The 22,463-nt window shown below is 42.4% G+C and overlaps 1 protein-coding gene across 12 annotated transcripts in view; it reads right to left on the bottom strand.

The window, feature by feature from the left end:
- Window positions 1–22,463, bottom strand: part of si:ch211-285f17.1 (sickle tail protein) — an 815,052-nt gene that overhangs the window by 103,146 nt on the left and 689,443 nt on the right. For all 12 annotated transcript variants that reach the window (XM_068013806.1, XM_068013809.1, XM_068013831.1 and 9 more), the window contains 3 exons: window positions 15,288–15,463; window positions 1,874–2,004; window positions 768–915 (listed from right to left, as the gene is read on the bottom strand). In XM_068013806.1, coding sequence (XP_067869907.1) covers window positions 768–915; window positions 1,874–2,004; window positions 15,288–15,463 — 455 coding nt within the window. The remainder of the gene's footprint in view (window positions 1–767; window positions 916–1,873; window positions 2,005–15,287; window positions 15,464–22,463) is intronic.

Below are 22,463 nucleotides of genomic sequence, written 5' to 3'. Positions count from 1 at the left end.
CAGTAGTGTTAGCACTGTCTGTTCTATGAAATCAACAGTGTTATCACTGTGCCTTGCCTGACCTCTGTAGCCTGCCTGATAATAACTGGATTAAATTACGCATTCCAAAGTGTCAGGTGAGTATTATCCTCCCACTTCCTGATGGAAAGAATGTGTACTGTTTCCAACACAACAGTGGAAACAGACACAGACAGAAGTCTGCAAAGTTTGCCAGATGTCCTAAAGAGTTACTTTGAAGATTCACCAAAAGAATTCCATAGCCGGGTTCAAAAGCTACATAACACACACTATATCACCAAAACCACACTCCTGAGCATGAACAGGATAGGAACTTTGAAGGTGATGAATATCACTTTTCATATCCACAAACAGTGGTAGATTCGAAGGAATTCTCAGAAGCTCAATTTGGTGACTGTGAGGGGTGGGGGGGGGGGGGGGGGGGGGGGGGGGTGGTGGGGGGAAATGGCGGGTGGGGGGCGTGGCAGGGGTTCTGGGGTCAAGGACTAAATGGATTTTCAAATGTTTTAAAGTATTAAAGAATCTCATGTTTGGAGACATCCTTTTTCATAGAATGTACAGATGTCTTCAGAATACACATTCCCTTTATTAGCTAAATCTTCACGATGAACATGACTAAGACAGCCTCAGTTTGATTAATGATATTTTTCAAACAAAAGAAAAATACATGTTGCGAAACAGCAAAACTTCTATATGATCACCAAGTGCTTATCCAATAATTACAAAGATTTTGTTTTGATGGAAGTTACCTTCTTAAACCTGTGAGCACCTCAGTCATACTTTTGACTCTCTTTAGTAGACTCTCCAACTTGTGAGGCTCTTCCTTCAAGAACTTCACTGCTTCTACCTCCACACGGAGTACCGCCCGCATCTTATTCTGCAAAGTGGGGAACTCGGCTGGTAAAAAGACACAAACCAAAACATTTCAAACTTTGTGCACAGAAGAAACTTAGGCAACTCTAAATTTTTATACCCCTGTCTGAACTAAGGATAAAGTCAAATGCATACTACTCACTTGCAGCAGTTTTTCTGCCTTCTCAACTTTAAGGTCTGCCTCTACCCAACTACTCTGCATAGACCCTTTGGGCAAAATGGCCTATTTCTGTGCCATAAGTACTATATCATAAAATGAGATCACTCAGCTTTCTGTGATAGAGCATGATGCCATTAGCCCAATGTGCAAGCTATTTACCCACTCACTTTTGGAATGGTATTGTTTACATAACCAAGGGACAAAGAAAAGTACCATTTGAAGATTCAAAACATTCCACAATTCTTGACTGACTTTTCTTCCAATGTAAAGTGTGTGAAAAATTAGGTGGCAACCACACACATCAGAGGAAGTTGTAAGAAAATCAACTGATGTTTCCCTATTTAAAAATCCAAGTAATTTGGAGAATGACAACATTGACAATTTGCATTTATACAGTGCCTTTGACATAGATAAATATCCCAAGGCATTTCATGGAGGCACTACAAAGGGCAGCCAAAGGGTCAGAGGTGTATCTCAAGGGAAGTCTTAATGAAGGAGGGGGGAATAGAAAAGGAATTCCAGAGCATGAAGGCTGGGACACTGAAGGTACAATTACCAATGGTGGTGTGAAGGGAAGTGGTGACCCAAAAAAGGGTGTAAGCAGAGGAACAGAGTATATGGGAGGTTGTAGGGCTGCAGGAGGTTACAGAGATCAAGCGCGGGGAGATCATGAAGGAATTGAAACACCAGGAGAATCATTTTAAGTTACAGATATTGGCAGACCAAGAGCTAATGCAGGTCAAAGAATGGTGTAGTGAGCAGGTATCACTTATCAAACCAGTTTCTGTTACTGACAAATTTAATTAAAAGTCATAACCTTACCTTTCAGACCTGCCAGAGATTCTCCCACCTGACGCAGGGCAACTGCGCCCTCCTCCACATCTTTCAAAGTGATCATTTGCTGGGCTGAAGACGCATCCTTATTCAGAACGTCTATGGATTTCTCTAACCCGCTGTAGATAATACATGATAAATTAGGATTAGCACTCATTTGCTACACCATTTCAAATTTTGAGATACGAACATACGAATTAGGAGCAGGAGTAGGCCACTCACTCCCTCAAGCCTGCTCCGCCATTCAATAAGATCATGGCTGATCTGTTTGGAACCTCGACTCCACATTTCCACCTACCCCCGATAACCTTTCACCCCCTTGCTTATCAAGAATCTATCTACCTCTGCCTTAAAAATATTCAAAGGCTCTGCTTCCACTGCTTTTTGAGGAAGAGAGTCCCAAAGACTCAAGATCCTCAGAGAAAAAAATTTCTCCTCATCTCTGTCTTAAATGGGTGACCCCTTATTTTTAAATAGCGACCCCAAGTTCTAGATTCTCCCACAACGGGAAACATCTTTTCCACATCCACCCTGTCAAGACGCCTCAGGATCTTATATATTTCAATCAAGTCGGCTCTTACTCTTTTAAATTCCAGCGGATACAAATCTAGCCTGTCCAATCTTTCCTCATAAGACAACCTGCCCAGTTCAGGTATTGTATTAGTCTAGTAAACCTTCTCTGAACTGCTTCCAACGCATTTACATCCTTCCTTAAATAAGGAGACCAATACTGTACAAAGTACTCCAGATGTGGTCTCACCAATGCCCTGTATAACAGAAGCATAACCTCCCCACTTTTGTATTCAATTCCCCTCACCATAAACAATAACATTCCATTAGCTTTTTTAATTATGTGCTGAACCTGCATACTAACCTTTTGCGTTTCATGCAGTAGGACACCCAGATCCCTCTGCATCCTCTCACCATTCAGATAATATGTTTCTTTTTTATTCCTTCTGTCAAAACTGACAATTTCACATTTTTCCACACCTGTTATTCCATTTGCCAGATTTTTGCCCACTCACAGCCTTTCTATATCCCTTTGTAGCCTCATGTCCTCTTCACAACTTACTTTCCTACCTATTTTTGTGTCATCAACAAATTTAGCAACAATTTGACAATAATACTTCATCATTGTTCTACTTGTACCTCATCTGAAGAATCTTCCCTTTGTGTGCAGCAAATCAATAGTTTGAAGGGAGTGGCAGAAATCGTGGTGCACTTATTCTGAATCTAACATAAAACTTCAAGGGTCCACGTTCGAAACGTCAACTTGTCGGTTATCCCCACAGCCCCACAGACACAACCTGGCCTTATTGGTGTTGCCAGCAATTTTTGTTTTTGTTTTCGATTTTCAGCATTTGCAGTATTTTGCTGTTCGCGTAAAGTTGCAGCACTAAAGTCATAGAAGTCGGATGTTACCAGGTAGCTCATCTCAACTGACCACATGGACATGGTACTGGAGGAGTTCTGATGTCAGTTAAACTGAACCAGAGTTAGCACCTTGAGGAGAGGAGGGAAGAAAGTTCAAGAGGAGAAAGGGAAGTCTTGTCAAAAAAGATGATTTTTTTTCATATAACGCTAGAGGGCAGCACATGATCAGAAACAGATCTGAACTCAAAAGTGCTACAATTTAACAAATTAGCAATAGGCAAGATAATGGAGCAGACCCACTCGACCTGTAGAAATCAACTTTAACCATTTTCAACTGGGTGATATGCCTGTTAAATTGATGCAATAATTAGATGGAGTGAGCTTTTCAACCTCAGGGACATTTTTCACACTTATTAACTGAGCACTGCTCAGTATCACTATTGCTGGAAGCATACTTTGTTTACACCAACTGCGAGCTCTTCTGTCAAGCTCAATTCTGTAATATTTACTACTATTCAAATTGGTACTTCTTAATGGTGGAACGATAACAGGTTTCTTCCGAGAAGTTTATTTCACTCCAGCGGTCATTCCATTTACTTTGTCAGTTTTAACAAAGCACCACACGCTGCACATTTTCCTGTTACATTTAGACAATATTGATTTCTTCTGGAAAAGTAATGTTCTGTTTGTAAGCATGGTTGTTCTTTATTTAAATCTGCCTCCAGCTTTCATGTCAGTCGAACTTAATTAAAATTCTGCTGTTAGGAACTGCTGCGGTTACAATTTGCTTCACTATGTACACACCTGTTATTTTAGTTAACTACAGTGGGGTTGGGGAGGGGGGCGCAGGTTATGTTGAAAAGTATTTCTGTCCTCGGCCTACATTGAATTTATACTTCAATTTTTTTTTTATATGGAAGGGATTCCATAATTCACTTTAAAAAGTGATTTTATACAGGAAAGCACAGCACAGACACTCTTGATTGTTCAGTCAGCTTTACTGCTACGATGATGCCAGATGTGATTGCTAGTTTGTGCTGAGTCTACTAATCTCAGCTAAGGCAGCAGTGAGGGCAGAACAACTGGCGTCATCTCCCCTTCCCCCCCCCCCACCCCCCCCCCGCAATCACTCCATCTCTCATTCGCAACTGAGAAAAAAAAAATCAGCTGGAGTGCTGTCTCCTGGTCACTATCCAGTGGTAGGGATCCCTGCCATTGGACAAAGACCGTGCTTCGTTTGGCCTGTATGGGAGTCACTGTGCAAGGGCCACCCCACGTTAAAAGAACCCACACACAGGTATCTTCCACCCTTTCAAAATGAATCTTCGGGACCTGGAGTATCAGGTTTGAACAATTCAGTCACCTAAGGACCCACAACCCTGGAGTGGAAGAAAGTCATTCTTGCTCCCAAGGGAAGAAAAAAGAAGAAAAAGACGACGACTGTAAGGGGCGACCATGAGCAAGAGTAAAAAGTATCTCATTTGCACTTTGATAGCTTTGTATTAATTGTATCAGTTAAAGCAAAGTAGTTTTGAAAGGCATAGGAACAATAGGAACAACACTTTAAGCTCAAATATTTATCATTCATTATTTCATGTGCTTGGCCGCTTTAGATACACAACAAGCAGAGAGAGCACCAAATGGTTTGCCCACGCAGCAGCTTTGTGCAATTAAAGCTATAAACAGAGGCTATTACAAGGCTGTTACTAAAGCTGTCCTCAGTGCTACTTAGAAACCAGAATTTTGAGAGCAGAGAGAGTGATACAGGAGGGCTATCATTAATCATTTGTAATTATTCCAACTGACAGAATAAATAAATGAAAATTTTGAAGAATTGCAAATGAGATTTTATAGGTTTAAATGGACTCTGCTGTATAAGAATTTGGGGATTCAGAAAGTAAATTCTGAAAAAAAGCATGAATGAGTGAAATATCAAGGCAAGACAACAAAGAAATCTCACACACTCGTGCTGACATGGAAACAAGTCGCTGAACTAAGCCCTCATATTCCTGGCAGCCACTGATCATGAGCTTATTTTGGCACACACGATGATTTCCCAAACTAGATGCACGAACATTTTTGCATAAATAGTTTTGCATAAGCAAATAAAACATTGGCCACATGCGAGAGAGAAGCCAGAACAATCTACTCCATGTCTCCAATTTCAAAATGGCTAAGAGCAAATTGACATTTTTGACTCCATGGACATTAAACACTGCCCAAAAAAGTGACAAATATAAAAAAGACTGGCATTTATATAACGCTTTTCATGACCACCGGACGATTTAAAGCGCTTTACAGGCGATGAGGTATTTTTGAAGTGGAGTCACTGCTGTAATGTAGGAAACATGGCAGCCAATGTGCACACAGCAAGCTCCCACATACAGCAATGTGATAATCTGTTTTGTGATGTTGATTGAAGGATAAATATTGGCCAGGACACCAGAAATAGCTTCCCTGCACTTATTTGAAATAGTGCCATGGGATCTTTTGCATCCATCTGAGCAGGCAGATGGGGCCCCATCCAAAAGGTCGCCCCTTTGACAGTGTCAGCCTTGATTTCTGTGCTCAACCCCTGAAGTGAGACTTAAACCTGGAACCTTGTGATTCAGAGGCGAGTCCACTACCAACTGAGCTACGGCTGACACAACCTACACTGTTTATTTAAATCAGACAGTTACAGAAATCCCAGTAACATGGATTCTTCAAACCAAGAACCAGTGGGGTAGAAATTGGTTATTGTTGCAACCCTTTTCCGGTCAAATAATAAACTGGGACAAAAAATGATCAATTTCGCAGGGCTCTGCCCCCCAGGAATACCTGAAATACATCCAAAGTCACGTTGCTCTCGGCAATTTTCATGCATCTGGCACAGCCACCAGAAACAGTCATTAAACCCCTTTTCTATACAAATGAGGGGCCTCATGTCCATTTTAGGTACCCTTAGCGAAATAAAGCTGCTACTCGTAGACCGCATCCACACCTGTAAAACCTGGACCAACTGGAACTCTGCTCCGCTCAGGTTTACACCAGGGATGCAGCCTGAAACACTAACAAAAAATAGGAGTAGGCCATTCGGCCCTTCCAGCCTGCTCCGCCATTCAAAACAGATCATGGCTGATCGTCTAATTCAGTACCCTGTTCCCGCTTTCTCCCCATATCCTTTGATCCCTTTAGCATTAATATATCTAACTCCTTCTTGAAGGTGTTTACCACCAAAAAGGTGAGTTTTAAAAAGGTTTTTTTTTTAAATCAGGTGGAGCCAAGATGACCAGGTGTGCCCCTCCCAGCTCCAGAATGCTCCTCACTGCAGCCAACTAATGTTCTTTCCCCCTTCCTGGTACTTACCCGAGATCTACTGCTGGCAAGCCCAGTGGCTCAAAATTCTTGTGCTGCAAATGGTGCTGGCAGCTCACCCAAATTATTGAAATGAGGTTCAAAGGACCAATTTCAGGTTGGCCTGAAGCCTCGCAGTTGGTTTTTGTGCTGTCTGCGCAGCACTGATTCTGAGCCTGAAAATAGCCCCAGTCCAGTTCTGATGAAAGATCAAAGACCTGAAACGTTAACTCTGTTTCTCTCTCCACAGATGCTGCCAGACCTGCTGAGTGATTCCAGCATTTCTTGTTTTTGTTCCAAATTCTACTCCCTGGTCTTAACGTGTACATAAAAATGTTATGACAGAAAATATTCCTGTTGTTCTATAAAAAGTTTTCGACATAATGACTAAAACATTAGAGTTTGCCAAGATTAGCAACATTTTATGCTCAGAAAGCACAGTTGCTTACTTGGGAAGCAACCCATCCAGACTATGCAATTTGCTGGGAAAGGTATGATTGAAGTGAGTCAGTCTTGTATAGAAAATAATTGCATTCGGAATGCCGCTTAGATTAGAAGATTCCAAGGGCAATTCATAAACTGTTAAAATACAGAATAAGTGAACTGATTAAAGACCATGAATAAACCTTTTACAATATACAAAATCACAAGATAATTACAGATGAAAAATGCCAGTCAGCCCATTTTAATTCATCCATCCAGTGAGATCCTGGCATGCCCTCTTTGTAACATCTAATCGTTTTTTCATTATTGCAGGGTGACATGGATCCAGCAGAGCTGGGTAGGCCATAAGATTGCAGACATCAAGATCCAGAAGAACTGAGAAATTCAGAAGGGTATGGCATAGGCACATGCACTGATTGGCTTAGACCCAAATTATAAATCTAGGTTAGGGGATTCAGTACATCCCCCACATGCATGTACTGGTTTTCAGGGCAGTGCCTCCAGAATCCATTCAGATGTCCTCATTGTGGGGGTAACTCTGCGACTCCTTGCTTACTGTGCTATTGTTCATGGTGGCATGTACTTAATAAATTATCTTAAATACACACATTCACAGGTATCTGAGTCTCACAGCTTTGTAATGCTGTCTCAAAGCTACCAGTAAAGGTGCCACAGGCTGGATCGAGGGCTAGAAGAGGCCCAAGTTAATTGCAATTGTTATTTTTCCATTGCGGGCCAGGAGGAGAAGAATCCTTGTGCTTTCCCTGTCCCCTGCTCCCCTTCCCATAAGCACAATTACTTTCGGCCCTGCCCCTCTCCATTTTCCTGGTCAGGGACAGTCTCCTCGGGTCTCTATCAGTGACCCGCTACCACATGATTTCCTGCTCACTGGGCATCATATCATTCCAGCCAGCTTTAGGCAGCAGTCAGTGTAGTAGCTGAGCATTTTGTTATACTGCCCTCATGTAAATACCCACACACCTCATGCCTGCCCCTGGTCAAAAGTGGAGATTGAGTGCCCAAAATAGTTAAGTGTTCCATTGCTTTGCACAGAGATCTCTTGCTCCAATCAGCATAAAAATATAAAAAAACGAAATTTATAACTAGCAACGTCATTATAAAGGCAGGTTACAGTACATTAACAGGTTAAAGGATAACTCAACCTAATTATTTTCAAGCTTCATGGTCACTGTTAATAATCCCAAAAGCCAGGCTATGAAGGATCGAACTGAAACCAATCTTTCTTAAGCATTTATTTAGAGGTACATATTACAAACATGCCCCTTTTAACCCAACAACCACAGTTTCAGTCTGTTCCTATTTATAGGAGCACAAATGAATCCCCAGTTAATGCCCATCATCTGCATACAATTAAATGTAACTTAATACAATTCTGATGAAAAGTCACAGACATTTCACGTTAACTCTATTTCTCTCTCCACAGATGCTGCCAGACCTGAGTATTGCCAGCATTTTCTGTTTTTATTTCAGACTTCCAGCACCTGCAGTATTTTGCTTTTGAAACAGATTCCCTTCTCCCTCTTGAAGTAACAATTAGGGCTTACATGTACAACCAAAATTTCAGAACAAATTACAAGAGCCTGTGTTTATTTTCTTAGCTTTCCAAGCTAAAGGACAACATCTTCCATTCTAACCCATCAGAAATATTATGAAACCAGCTGCACTAGAATACCCATTAGAAAGATTAGCATGTGAAGCATCACGAAAAATGACTAGCTTCATGTTCTTTGGGTCCCCAAGGGATGGGAAATTAAGGACGTATTTATTCAGACTTAACTTTCTTCATGTTTTATTTGCCCTTAAAACATTCTCTATTTTAGGGTGCTTCATTGTAGTGCTCTGCATTCAATGCCAACATCTGGTCAAGTCCAAGTGCACAACCAGTTCGACTGGCCAATCAAGCTTCGCAATTGCTCGGTCTCTTCTTTAGATAGAACATCTTTCTGTGATGACCTAGTACAATTAACTGGGATTGCAGTAAGATGTTGATTTAAAGCTATTCCAGACCTACTTTGCTTTATAAATAGATCAATATATTTGAAAGCCCACAAGCCTGACTCCTAATTTTAAATTTTACTCGAATCTTATTAATACATTTCTCAAATTCTGCTGTACCACCCCATAAGAAATCAACAACATGCATCATGAAGAGTCTGAAAGTTATTCTTTCTGATGACAATAAAATATTGTAGGATCTGCTTTTAGTTGAACACAACCTATTTTCAGCTAAACAGATCTCACCAAAAAATACATCCTGGAGGCATCATTCTGGCCATAGATGCTTTTGTTTCGTTTCATCTGCTGCCTCTTTTGGTGGTTTCAGAAACACTTCTCTCTAAAAAGTATCGTCCTGCAGAAATGCGGCATTTATGTCGATTGACCTGCACTCCCACAAAAATCTTTTCAGCTTTTTAGCCACATATTCAAGATTACTTTCCCATCTGTGGAAGAATCCACCATAACATCTATTATAAGAACAAAATAGGCTCGGTAGATCATATGGCCCCTTGAGCCTGCTTCACCATTCAATACGATCATGGCCAATCCTTGGCTTCAACTTCACTTTCCCACCCGCTACCCATATCCCTCAATTCCCTGATAGACCACAAATCTGTTTATCGCAGCCTTAAATATCAACAGAGGATTCACAACCTTCTGGGGTTGAGAATTCCAAATATTCACAAACCTTTGAGTGAAGAAATTTCTCATCTCAGTCCTAAATGATTAGCCCCTTATCCTGAGACTGTGCCTCCATGTTCTAGATTCCACAGCCAAGGGAAACAACCTCTCAGTGTCTACCCTGTCAAGTCCCATCATAATCTTTTTTTTAATCGTTTCGTGGGATGTGGGCGTCACTGGCCAGGCCAGCATTTATTGCCCATCCCGAATTGCCCATGAGAAGGTGGTGGTGAGCTGCCTTCTTGAACCACTGCAGCCCATGTGGGGTAGGTACACCCACAGTCCTATTAGGAAGGGAGTTCCAGGATATTGATCCAGCGACAGTGAAGGAACGGCAATATAGTTCCAAGTCAGGATGGTGTGTGGCTTGGAGGGGGAACTTGCAAGTGGTGGTGTGCCCACGCATCTGCTGCCCTTGTCCTTCTAGTTGGCAGAGGTCGCGGGTTTGGAAGATGCTGCCTGAGTAGCCTTGGTGCATTGCTGCAGTGCATCGTGTAGATGGTACACACTGCTGCCACTGCGCGTCATTGGTGGAGGGAGTGAATGTTTGTAGATGGGGTGCCAATCAAGCGGGCTGCTTTGTCCTGGATGGTGTCGAGTTTCTTGAGTGTTGTTGGAGCTGCACCCATCCAGGCAAGTGGACAGTATTCCATCACACTCCCGATTTGTGCTGTGTAGATGGTGGACAGGCTTTGGGGAGTCAGGAGATGAGTTACTCGCCGCAGGATTCCTAGCCTCTGACCTTCTCTTGTAGCCATGGAATTTATATGGCTACTCCAGTTCAATTTCTGGTCAATGGTAACCCCCAGGTTATTGATAGTGGGGGATTCAGCGACATTAATGCCGATGAATGTCAAGGGGAGATGGTTAGATTCTCTCTTGTTGGAGATGGTCATTGCCTGGCACTTGTGTGGTGCGAATGTTCCTTTGCCACTTATCAGCCCAAGTCTGCATTTCTACATGGACTGCTTCAGTATCCGAGGAATCATGAATGTTGAACATTGTGCAATCAGCTAACATCCCCACTTCTGACCTTATGATGAAGCAGCTGAAGATGGTTGGCCCAAGGATACTACCCTGCAGTGACGTCCTGGAGCGGAGATGATTGATTTCCAACAACTACAACCATCTTCCTATGCGCTAGGTATGGTTCCAACCTGATTCCCATCGACTCCTGTTTTTCTAGGGCACCTTGATGTCATACTCGGTCAAATGCTGCCTTTTTGTCAAAGGCAGTCACTCTCACCTCACCTCTTGAGTACAGCTCTTTGTCTGTTTGTTAGTTTGTCTGTTCCTAACTTTTGGAGCACAAGAGAATTCCCAGTTAATGCCCCCACCTGTATACCATTAAATACAATTAACAGTGACAATTAAATGACATTGGAACACAATGGCCAGAATTTTTCCATCGGTGGATGGGAGCTGTCCACCAACTGAAAAATCAGTGGCGCACCTGCCTCCACCTGGCCTGGGGATCCGGACCGCATTTTGCAGTCCACAGGCCTTTAATTGCTCTGAGGTGGGACTTACACCTCATTGAGGCAAGAAGTCCTGCCGGCCAATCAGCAGGCCAGCAGCTCTTAGTCCCAGCAGCACCACCGGGAGCGGTGGCCACTGCTGGGACTGCAACTCAGCCATTGGAAAGATGTCAGGGAGTTCTGGAATGACAGTTACCGTAAGTTTTTGGTGCCTCGCCAGATGTGATCGGTCAGGTCCCATCAAGGCAAGGGTGATTGGGGGGACGGGGGAGGGGGCGTGTTGGGTCAGCTAGGGCTGCCCTCCGTTGGGCACAGGTTGCCTGATCATGAGGCGCTCTCCTCCGCCCCCCCACCCACCCCCCCCAAGGCCTTCAGAAAGCCGCCTGCTTTTGTCAGGTGGCTTCTCTCGGGCCTGGGCCGCCTGACCAGCCATGGGTAAAATCCCCGTGGTGGCAGGCCAAGGTCCTTAAGTGACCATTAAGTGCCCACTTAAGGGCCTTGATTGGTCTGGGGCGGGTGGGCCGTTTTTCGCCACCGCCGCCCTGTTTAAAGTGGCGGCGGAGGCAGGAGCGGGTTAGGAAAGCCCCCCCACCACTAAGTCTCCTGCTCCATTTTATGCCCCCTCCCCCACCACACCACCTTCCCGTTCTTTGGAGGTGGGGGTGTGGTGTAAAATTCCGGCCAATGAAATAAAGTAAGTTATGAACAAAGGTAAACTCTGTAGTTGCACAGAAACTATTATGCTCCAATATTTCAGGGAGAACTTGCAAACTCCGCACAGGCAGTACCCAGAATTGAACCCGGGTCCCTGGAGCTGTGAGGCCACTGTGTCATCGATTTGAAACATTAACTCTCCCAAAGATGCCGCTTAACCAGAGTGTTTCCAGTATTGTTATTTTATTTAAAAGAAACTTAATATCTGTGGCATATATGATGAACTTCCAACATAAAATTGCTTCCTATCTGGTAACCAGAGTGATGATTCCCTTCTGCTGCTTTACAACAATCTAAGCCTCAGCTTTTACGTAACATCTAACCACTAATGTGCATTGTTTTGTGAGGGCAGGACTTGTGCATACTTTCACATCTGGTCAGCTCCACTATAGTAGCTTGGTCAGCACACTGTGAAGAGACTGGCAAATTCAATTCATACTAAAAATGTGGTTTCTTTTTGAGAGTGGTAGACTGATGATAGTAATGAAATCGGTATGTGATCAGGAAATGAGAGAGACACAAGTGCTTCAGTTTAGTTCAAACCTCAAAAGTACCAATATACATGTTTTGAGCATGACTGAACAGAGGCAGTGGCCTTTTAAGCCTCCAACAAAATAAAAGGACATTATATGCGACCCAACAGGCAAGTGGATTACCCACAGGAAATCCCATAATCGATCAAACAAAATTAACATTAAGATAATCTGAACAGGGGATAGAAAGGTTTAGGGCTATACAAATGCTAAACAATGTTTGCATTTTGATAAACTATTGGAAAACTGATCTTGGAAGTAAAACTTCTTTGCATGCCATGATCCACAAAGTCACATGATGCTGACCAGCTGATTCTGTCCACTGATCCGAAAAAAGGCTCACATTTAGATTGATTCATTTAATTATCTTCATGCAAAACAAACTTTCAGACAATACCTTAGTTTGTCATTCAGTAAAATCAAAGATTTGCCAAACATGGAGAGGCTTTAAATACAATGAATAGATCAGGGTTCATCATGGTTTGGAGCTCGACAAAGCTGTCTTCACTCAAGCCCATCATCTACATCAAAATGTTCATCTATTTATACACTTCAGTTAGAAAAACTGCCAGTTAGATGAATAGGTAAGAGATGTATTTGTCCTGTGAAATGGAGGACAATTCAGATTTGTGAAAATCAACTCCACTGCCACAATTGGTTTGTCAAATACACTAAAACTAAAAGTTAATAAAACTGCATATTTTCTTCTTTGAAACAGGCATTACAATTTTTTTTAAACAGCCTTGAGATACACCTAGAAGATTAAGAAAAATAAAGAGGTGGCCTCAATTTCATGTTATTTTTATGCCATTATCAGCTCACACTTACAGCAGCTTTGTGAGCAAAGAAAAATTACAACCTAAATGTGCATGAACAAATCTAATTAACTGTTCTGTTTCACACACTCCTGCTCTCATCCCTTCCCCTCCCTCCCAGAACCACAACCTGTCCTCACCTTTCACACCAACAGTCTCTGTATTCAATGGATCATTCTCTGCCACCTCCAGCATAATGCCAACACCAAACACATCTTCCCCCTCCCCTCTCAGCATTCTACAGGAACCGTACCCTTGACGGCATCCTGGTCCACTCCTCAGTTACCCCCAACACCCCTCCCTTTCCTGTTGTTTGCCATTTCAATTCTCTACCTTGCTCCCACTCTCAGCTTTCTGTCTTTGACCTGCTACAGTATTCCAATGATGCTCAATACAAGCTCGAAGAACTGCATCTCATCTTTCAACTGGGAACATTACAGCCTTCTGACATCAACATTGAGTTCAACCATTTTAAATCATAACCTCTGCCGCCTTTTTGCTGTTTTTTGGCTGGTTTGGTTTTTTCTTGTTTCTTTCTTAACCCCTTTTACTTTGCATTATCCTGCAATTCACGCCTCAGCTAGACACATTTTTTGTTTCTTTACTTGTCCCAATACCATTTCCTTTGGCTTTGTGCCATGAAAACTACTGTCTTTTAATCTTTCTTACCCTCCACCCTATCACAGACCTTCCCTTTTGTTCTTCATCCCACTCTGCCCCCTTTCACTTGCTCAAAAGCTATTATATTTCTAACTTTTCTCAGCTCTGATGAAAGGTCACAGACCTGTAACAATAACTCTATTTCACTCTCCACAGATGCTACCAGGCCTGCTGAATATTTCCAACATTTTCTTTTTTTTATTTCTAACTAATGGATCATGTTCAGAGATACCTCACTCAAGCAAAATTGTGCCAGACTTTGGTACCAACTGACTGGATCAACAAAACACCAAGATTATACCTATAGACAACAGGCCAGATTATATTGTTTTAAGACTATATCACTGCAATAAATTTTGTTGCTTTTTCTTGCTACAAACAGCAGATGCAAGAAAGATTGAAGTCTCTGTAACACAATGGACAAATTTGTGTCTTATTTCTTGACACAAATGAAGCACAAATGCATACTGATTGACATTTAGTTTTCTCATTAAAACCAAGCAGTGCTGGAAAAATATCAAATTACATTATTTTCAGTTAGAACCAGAGTTGTGTTGTTGAGGTTAGTTCCTGCAAAAACACTTCACAGGGCTTGTAGTAGACGAAGCAAGGGCATAGATGCTTGAAAGGTGACAATCAGAAAAGGGTAATTCATTCTGTCTATTGTTTTGATATAAACCCTGCCCTATAAATGTTATTTTGTTGTAGGCAAGTTTCAGCCTTTTCCCAGGCCCCTTCCCCCCAAGTTTTCACCTTTTCTTTCCTGATTCATACTTGGATAGGGCTCCACGTGTACTGGCAGCTTTCTGGTAGCTTACGCAAATGACCAAACATCACATTCGGCTATTCAACTACAGAAGGTATCAAAGCCAAACCCAATGCTATTCCCATCTGAAATCCACAAACACACTTTAGCAGTAATCACTGGAGCAAGAGCCTGATGTTCTTCACCTTAGTCCAGGACAGTAAGATCAACCAAGGCACCCATACTACTGCCCCACATCAAATCAGCTAACTAGGCACAGACCAGGTATTGAACAGGAACATTCTTGCTTTGCATGGCTTGACTTCCACACTGTTCAGTGCAGTCACCCACTGAAGCATGAATGGATGTCACTCCACTCTGTTTCATCACTACAGTTAACATATTTCTTCAAAGAAAATGAGTGCAGTAATGAATTTCAACAACGGTGTGAATTTGCAATCTAAAGCAAGAGACAAAAAATACCAAGACAATACAGGACAACGAAAGAAAAACTAATGCACGAGTAAAGTAATAGGTTTAAAGAACTAATAGCATCCTAAAAAATTTTAATCATAAATGACCAACAGTTGACATATGACATACCATAGTTGCTGGACTATTTTCTCTTCATCGACCAAGTACTTCTGTCTCTCTTCTTCCACCAATGTACGCTGTCGCTGCAGCGGATCCTCTGTTCGCTTCATTGCTTCAATAACTCTGCCATTAATTTCAGACTCTGCTTTCTTGAACATCACTTTGAGTGTCTCCTGGTTCTCGAGCTGTCAACAGAAAATAATTCAGGTTCAATTTTCTCTTCCTGCCAAATACCCCTGAATTGCTTTGCTGCCCCCAGAAGCCAGTTCTAACGAGCACCCTCATAGCTGAATCTTATTTTGACTCAAACTTTATTCCACAGAGATGGCATAGACAGACTCAATTAAGTCAGAAGCCACGTGGCCATTTCACTGGTGAGAACCGATGGAACAATTGCTACAGTCAGACTACTTTTCAATCGTCATGTCAGCACAAGTAATTAAAGTTGACACCTGTAATTCTATTCCATTCAACTGATGGAGTTTCCTGTCAAATTGACAGATGAATCTCAGTTGTTACGGGTGTGCTGATGGGAGAGGAGCCCAATCTTGGGTATGTATACACAACCAAGGAACTAACCTGGGGAGAAAAGCTGTTTTTTCCAAGGTCCAGAGTTTTATTTTTATCAACTTTGCACAGCTCCAAATAGAAATCAAATGCTTATGTCTCACACAAGTACACCAATACTTCACCTATTTGTTAATAAGGTTTAGCTACAACAGATAGGAAATAATTTTTACTCAGTTTTCAAAGAAACAGTGATAAAACAGTTCTTTTAAAACACCTAAACAAGGATTCCTCTAAAGTTTGCTAGCCCCCATGTTTCAGCATGCTGCTCCAATTTTTTTAAAACAAAAGCTCAGTACTTAAGACTTAGTGTGTTTCAAAAGTCATGCAAAACAAGTTTCAGATCAGCACAGATCTTGTGGTTGTCATTATGTCCGATTCATGAGTATTTTTGTTAGTCTTAATCAATAGGATAGCTTTTGATGAGATTTGCTTCATGACATTTGACACTTCTGTATGCAAATACAAGTACTTTTCCCATTGCTAAATATACTTTTCAATGGAGCATTATAATCTATTAATAATTAATTAAAATTATTTCCCTTGGTTTATCTTTAATTAGTTAACCTTTCATTATTAACCACAAATGGTTACATGAGTCACTGTGCATCTTGTCTGTTAATCTGATGAATAGGTAAAGATGAAGGAACTGCTAGGGGAGTATTTTAAGTACAAAACTTCCCAGAGGGGTTTCACTGATCGCTGCCACTTTAGTTTGACCTGGAAGCTTCCAGGAAGTCAATGCAAAATCCCTTGAACCAGGAAGGTTCACTAGTCATTTATGTGAATGGGTATAGCAGTGAAACTGCCTACTTGGGAGATGTTTTTTGAAAAATGAAAAACTTGCATATACAGTCTGGGCATAGACATCTTACTTGCCCATGGCAAATTTTTAAAACTTAACCTATGCAATTAAAAGACTTTCAAAAGATATCATGCTTGAAAATATGACCCAGAGGCATTAAATCTCAGGGCATTATAACTCCAAGGGACAAAAAAGTGCCATGACTGATTCAAATAACTACTTATCCATTCAGGTACCAAATACCCAATTGTAAGGGTATTAAAAGTAGCAAATAAAAAGCAACACTGAGCAAAAAGTAGCCATCAGAACACTAAGGGTAGGAATTCACTGAAAAGTGCAGCTAAGGCGCATAGTATTACTATTTCCAGGAAATTACGACACGAGAGACAGGCTATTACTCCACGTCAGAATTCCCTAATAGCTCTGCATCACTCCGCCCTTTCCCTCAACAAAACTATAGAGCATCTAGCTCCACATCACTTCCATTAAAATCAATGGGGAGATTGAGATTGCTTAATGAACCCCACTGAGATCACTACTGCCACTTAGGCCATTGCAGAATGGTGATGGTATGGTGAATGTACAAGAATCATAAGAGGAACATGTTTAAAAAAGGCAACGTCACTTCTGGGCATTATAAATACACTTGCTACTGGAATTCTAAATTTTCTTGATCAGACTGATCAAAGCAGAGCCCACATTTTAAACCATTAATGTAATGCAAATATTAATACTTATTTCTCACTTTGCTAAATAGTGTCATTAAAAACCAAAGGTAATCCTTGAAATATATATTGCCTTTTGGGGTGTCTGTTCTCTGCACTGTTTCTGAAATCCCTTTTTGACATCAATGATGTAAAGTACAGCATTCTTTTTCAAATCCACAGCTCCTAGCAATAAGCCTTGTGATAGTGAGTTATAGAAATGCTTATTTTTGTGGCGATATTTATTCAATAGTTGTCTGTTTATATCTTTTAATAATTTGCTGCCAGATTCAACAAATATTGACTAGAGGCAGCAATTTAAGAGAATCGGGCGCTTGCGTTTTCATGAATTCCTTAACGATTTTAATAACAATTTGGCCCCAGTTACAGTCAGCAGAAATGAACTACAACTTTTAAAATGGTTTCAACCAGCTCTATTTTGAAGACAAACAATATATCAGAAAAAAATCTCTAATCCTAAATTATAGTTCACAATGCAATCCCAGAGTGTTTCATTTTACCACAAGATTAAAATTTCCATAGAAAATTAAAAATTGAAATGAATTTTTAACTACTCATTAATCATACTGCTCCAGATTCACTGCTATGTTGACTCAGGTGTATTCTAATTATTGTTCCCACAGGGGATGCAGGGACCAAGTGGGCCCACATCAGATACACCATCTATGACTCAGCAATGACCACCTATGGCAATTGTGTGAAGCGGAATGCAGACTGATTTCAATCTCACATTGAAGAGCTGGAACCTGTCATAGCCGCTAAGCGCATTGCACTGCTGAACTACAAGAAAGCCCCCAGCGAGTTAACATCCGTAGCACTTAAAGCTGCCAGAAGCGCTGCACAAAGAACAGCCAGGCGCTGCGCAAATGACTACTGGCAACACCTATGCAGTCATATCCAGCTGGCCTCTGACACAGGAAATATCAGAGGAATGTATGATGGCATTAAGAGAGCTTTTGGGCCAACCGTCAAGAAGATTGCCCCACTCAAATCTAAATCAGGGGACACAATCACTGACCAACGCAAACAAATGGACAGCTGGGTGGAACACTACCAAGAACTGTACTCCAGGGAAAATGTTGTCACTGAGACCACCCTCAATGCAACCCTGTCTCTGCCAGTAATGGATGAGCTTGACGTGCAGCCAACAAAATCGGAACTCAGTGATGCCATTGATTCTCTAGCCAGCGGAAAAGCCCCTGGGAAGGACAGCATTACCCCTGAAATCATCAAGATTGCCAAGCCTGCTATACTTTCAGCTCTACACGAACTGCTTTGTCTGTGCTGGAATGAGGGAGCAGTACCACAGGACTTGCGCGATGCCAATATCATCACCCTCTATAAGAACAAGGGTGACCGCGGTGACTGCAACAACTACCGTGGAATCTCCCTGCTCAGCATAGTGGGTAAAGTCTTTGCTCGTGTCGCTTTAAACAGGCTCCAGAAGCTGGCTGAGCTTGTCTACCCTGAGGCACAGTGTGGCTTTCAAGCAGAGAGATCCACCATTGACATGCTGTTCTCCCTTCGCCAGCTACAGGAGAAATGCCGTGAACAACAGATGCCCCTCTATGTTGCTTTCATTGATCTCACCAAAGCCTTTGACCACGTCAGCAGAAGTGGTCTCTTCAAACTACTAGAAAAGATTGGATGCCCACCAAAGCTACTAAGTATCATCTCATTCCATGACAATATGAAAGGCACAATTCAGCATAGCGACGCCTCATCAGACCCCTTTCCAATCCTGAGTGGCGTGAAACAGGGCTGTGTTCTCGCACCCACACATTTTGGGATTTTCTTCTCCCTGCTGCTCTCACATGCATTCAAGTCCTCTGAAGAAGGAATTTTCCTCCACTCAAGATCAGATGGCAGGTTGTTCAACCTTGCCCACCTAAAAGCGAAGACCAAAGTACGAAAAGTCCTGATCAGGGAACTCCTCTTTGCTGACGATGCTGCATTAACATCTCACACTGAAGAGTGTCTGCAGAGACTCATCGACAGGTTTGCGGCTGCCTGCAATGAATTCGGCATAACCATCAGCCTCAAGAAAATGAACATCATGGGACAGGACGTCAGAAATGCCCCATCTATCAATATCTGCGATCACACTCTGGAAGTGGTTCAAGAGTTCACCTACCTAGGCTCAACTATCACCAGTAACCTGTCTCTCGATGCAGAATTAAAGAAGCGCATGGGAAAGGCTTCCACTGCTTATGTCCAGACTGGCCAAGAGAGTGAGGGAAAATGGCGCACTGACACAAAACACAAATGTCCAAGTGAATCAAGCCTGTGTCCTCAGTACCTTGCTCTATGGCAGCGAGGCCTGGACAACGTATGTCAGCCAAGAGCGACGTCTCAATTCATTCCATCTTCGCTGCCTCCGGAGAATACTTGGCATCAGGTGGCAGGACCGTATCTCCAACACAGAAGTCCTCGAGGCGGCCAACATCCCCAGCATATACACCCTACTAAGCCAGCGGCGCCTGAGATGGCTTGGCCATGTGAGCCGCATGGAAGATGGCAGGATCCCCAAAGACACATTGTACAGCAAGCTCGTCACTGGTACCAGACCCACCAGCCATCCTTGGCTCCGCTTTAAAGACGTCTGCAAACGCAACATGAAGTCCTGTGACATTGATCACAAGTCGTGGGAGTCAGTTGCCAGCGATCGCCAGAGCTGGCGGGCAACCATAAAGGCGGGGCTAAAGCGTGGCAAGTCGAAGAGACTTAGCAGTTGGCAGGAAAAAAGACAGAAGCGCAAGGGGAGAGCCAACTGTGTAACAGCCCCGACAACCAATTTTATCTGCAGCACTTGTGGAAGAGTCTGTCACTCTAGAATTGGCCTTTATAGCCACTCCAGGCGCTGCTCCACAAACTACTGACCACCTCCAGGCGCTTACCCATTGTCACTCGAGATAAGGAGGCCAAAGAAGAAGAAGAAGATTCTAATTATTGTTCCCACAAATTGTGCAGTGAATTCTGCACCGGAGGATTGGGAAGCATAACCTGGTGTTTGTCATAAATTTCAATTTTGCAGCAAATTCCAGGTCAACATAATCAAATCCCTAATAATGCGAACAAAGCTATCATTCAAAAGGCAGCAAGCAAAACAAAAACTAGCTGAATCCTTCAGCTAGCTGACTCTATAAGTCATAAGAAAGGTACAACTTAGAGCTATTTTATTCTTGATAACATTTTTCAATTTGTCCACAAAATTGTCTATTTTTTGCTGGAAACCATTCAACCTGTTTTACCCCCTGGAACCTGTCATCGGTCAGGTGCATGGGTGTTCACTTCTGCCCTTTCCCTGGCATGTACATGTTAATACTTCTAGGCTGTGCACATGCATCTGGTCTCAGCCTTTCAATGCCTGTGAGCCCTCTGCACTTCCATTATTCTGTCAGCTAAGTCCGACTCCAACTATTGCCTCCCACAAGCAATGTCTCAGGTTGACCCATTTTATTAAAAAGGTTGTTGTGGGTGTTCCACAATGAGACAGAGTTAGCTGACAATATATGAAGAGGCATAACGCAGAATGGAGGAAGATGAGGAAAAGAAGAAAAACCTGTTGGCTTGTTTATGATGTAAAACTACCTGTTTATACTAGTAATGCAACTGAATCACTAATATAATGTCTAGTGCAGTATGGATCTGGTTTATTCCAGTATTCATTCTGAGCTCGTAGTTCAAACAGCTTTACATGCAAACAGATGATAGATTTTGACATGAATCTGATTACCATTTGTCACTATAAATAAGGCATCAAATCCCAATCTGAACCCACGGCCCAAAGACATTGATATAATACTCTCTTCCCCAAAACCTAATTACATACATATTGCTACATGTTTTTTTTAGTGGAGGGTGGCTGTACAAGACAACTAACTACAAGATAAATGTTCTGTCAATTTGATAACTTGTATTTATACAACACCTTTCACATAGTAAACTGTCCCAAAGAGCTTTACAGGTGCAATTATCAAATAAAATTTGACCAAGTCACAAATAGATAATAGGACAGTTGACAAAAGCTTGGTCAGAGATAGGTTTTAAGGAGCCTCTTTTTTAAAAATATTCATTCATGGGATGTGAGCGTCACTGGCAATGCCAGCATATATTGCCCATCCTGAATTGAGCTGAAGGTGAAGGTAAGCTGCTCTCTTGAACCACTGCAGTCCATGTGGTGTAGGGAGGGAGTTCCAGGATTTTGACCCAGCAACAGTGAAGGAGCGATGATATAGTTCCAAGTCGGGATGGAGAGCGACTTGGAGAAGTACTTGCACGTGGTGGTGTTTCCATGTTTCTGTTGCCCTTGCTCTTCGAGGTGGAAGAGGTCACAGGTTTGGAAGGTGCTGTTGAAGAAGCCTTGCCGAGTGGCTGCAGTGCGTCTCGTAGATGGTACTCACTATTGTCACTGTGCGTCAGTGGTGGAGGGAATGAATATTTAAGGTGGTAGATAGGGTGCCAATCAAGTGGGCTGCTTTGTCTCGGATGGTGTCGAGCTTCTTGAGAGTTGTTGGAGCTGCACTCATCCAGGCAAGTGGAGATTATTCCATCACACTACTGACTTGTGCCTTGTAGATGGCAGATAGGCTTTGGGGAGCCAGGAGGTGAGTTACTCACCACAGAACTGTCAGCCTCTGACCTGCTCTTGCGAATGGTACTTAATACTGTGTAATAATGAGCAAACATCCCCACTTTGGATCTTATGTTGGAGGGCAGGTCATTGATGAGTCAGCTGAAGGTAGTTGGGCCTAGGACAGTACCCTGGGGAACTCCTCGCCGATGTCCTGGGGCAGAGATGATTGCCCTCCAACAAACATAACCATCTTCATTTGTGCTAGGCATGACCCAACCAGTGGAGAGTTTTCCCCCCGCCCGATTCCTATTGACTTCAATTTTGCCACACTTGATGCCTTGATGTCAAGGGTAGTCACTCTCACCTCGCCTCTGAAATTCAGCTCTTATGCTCATGTTTGGACCAAGGTTGTAATGAGGTCTGGAGCTAATTTCCTCTGATGGGACCCAAATTGAGCACCAATAAGCAGGTTATTGCTGAATAAATGCTGCTTATAGCATTGTCAAAGATAC

This window comes from Heterodontus francisci, chromosome 2 (genome assembly GCF_036365525.1).
Source record: "Heterodontus francisci isolate sHetFra1 chromosome 2, sHetFra1.hap1, whole genome shotgun sequence".
Classification (NCBI taxonomy): Eukaryota; Metazoa; Chordata; class Chondrichthyes; order Heterodontiformes; family Heterodontidae; genus Heterodontus; species Heterodontus francisci.
The sequence above is the reverse complement of the archived record's forward strand: the minus strand, read 5'-3'. Positions and strand labels throughout refer to the sequence as shown.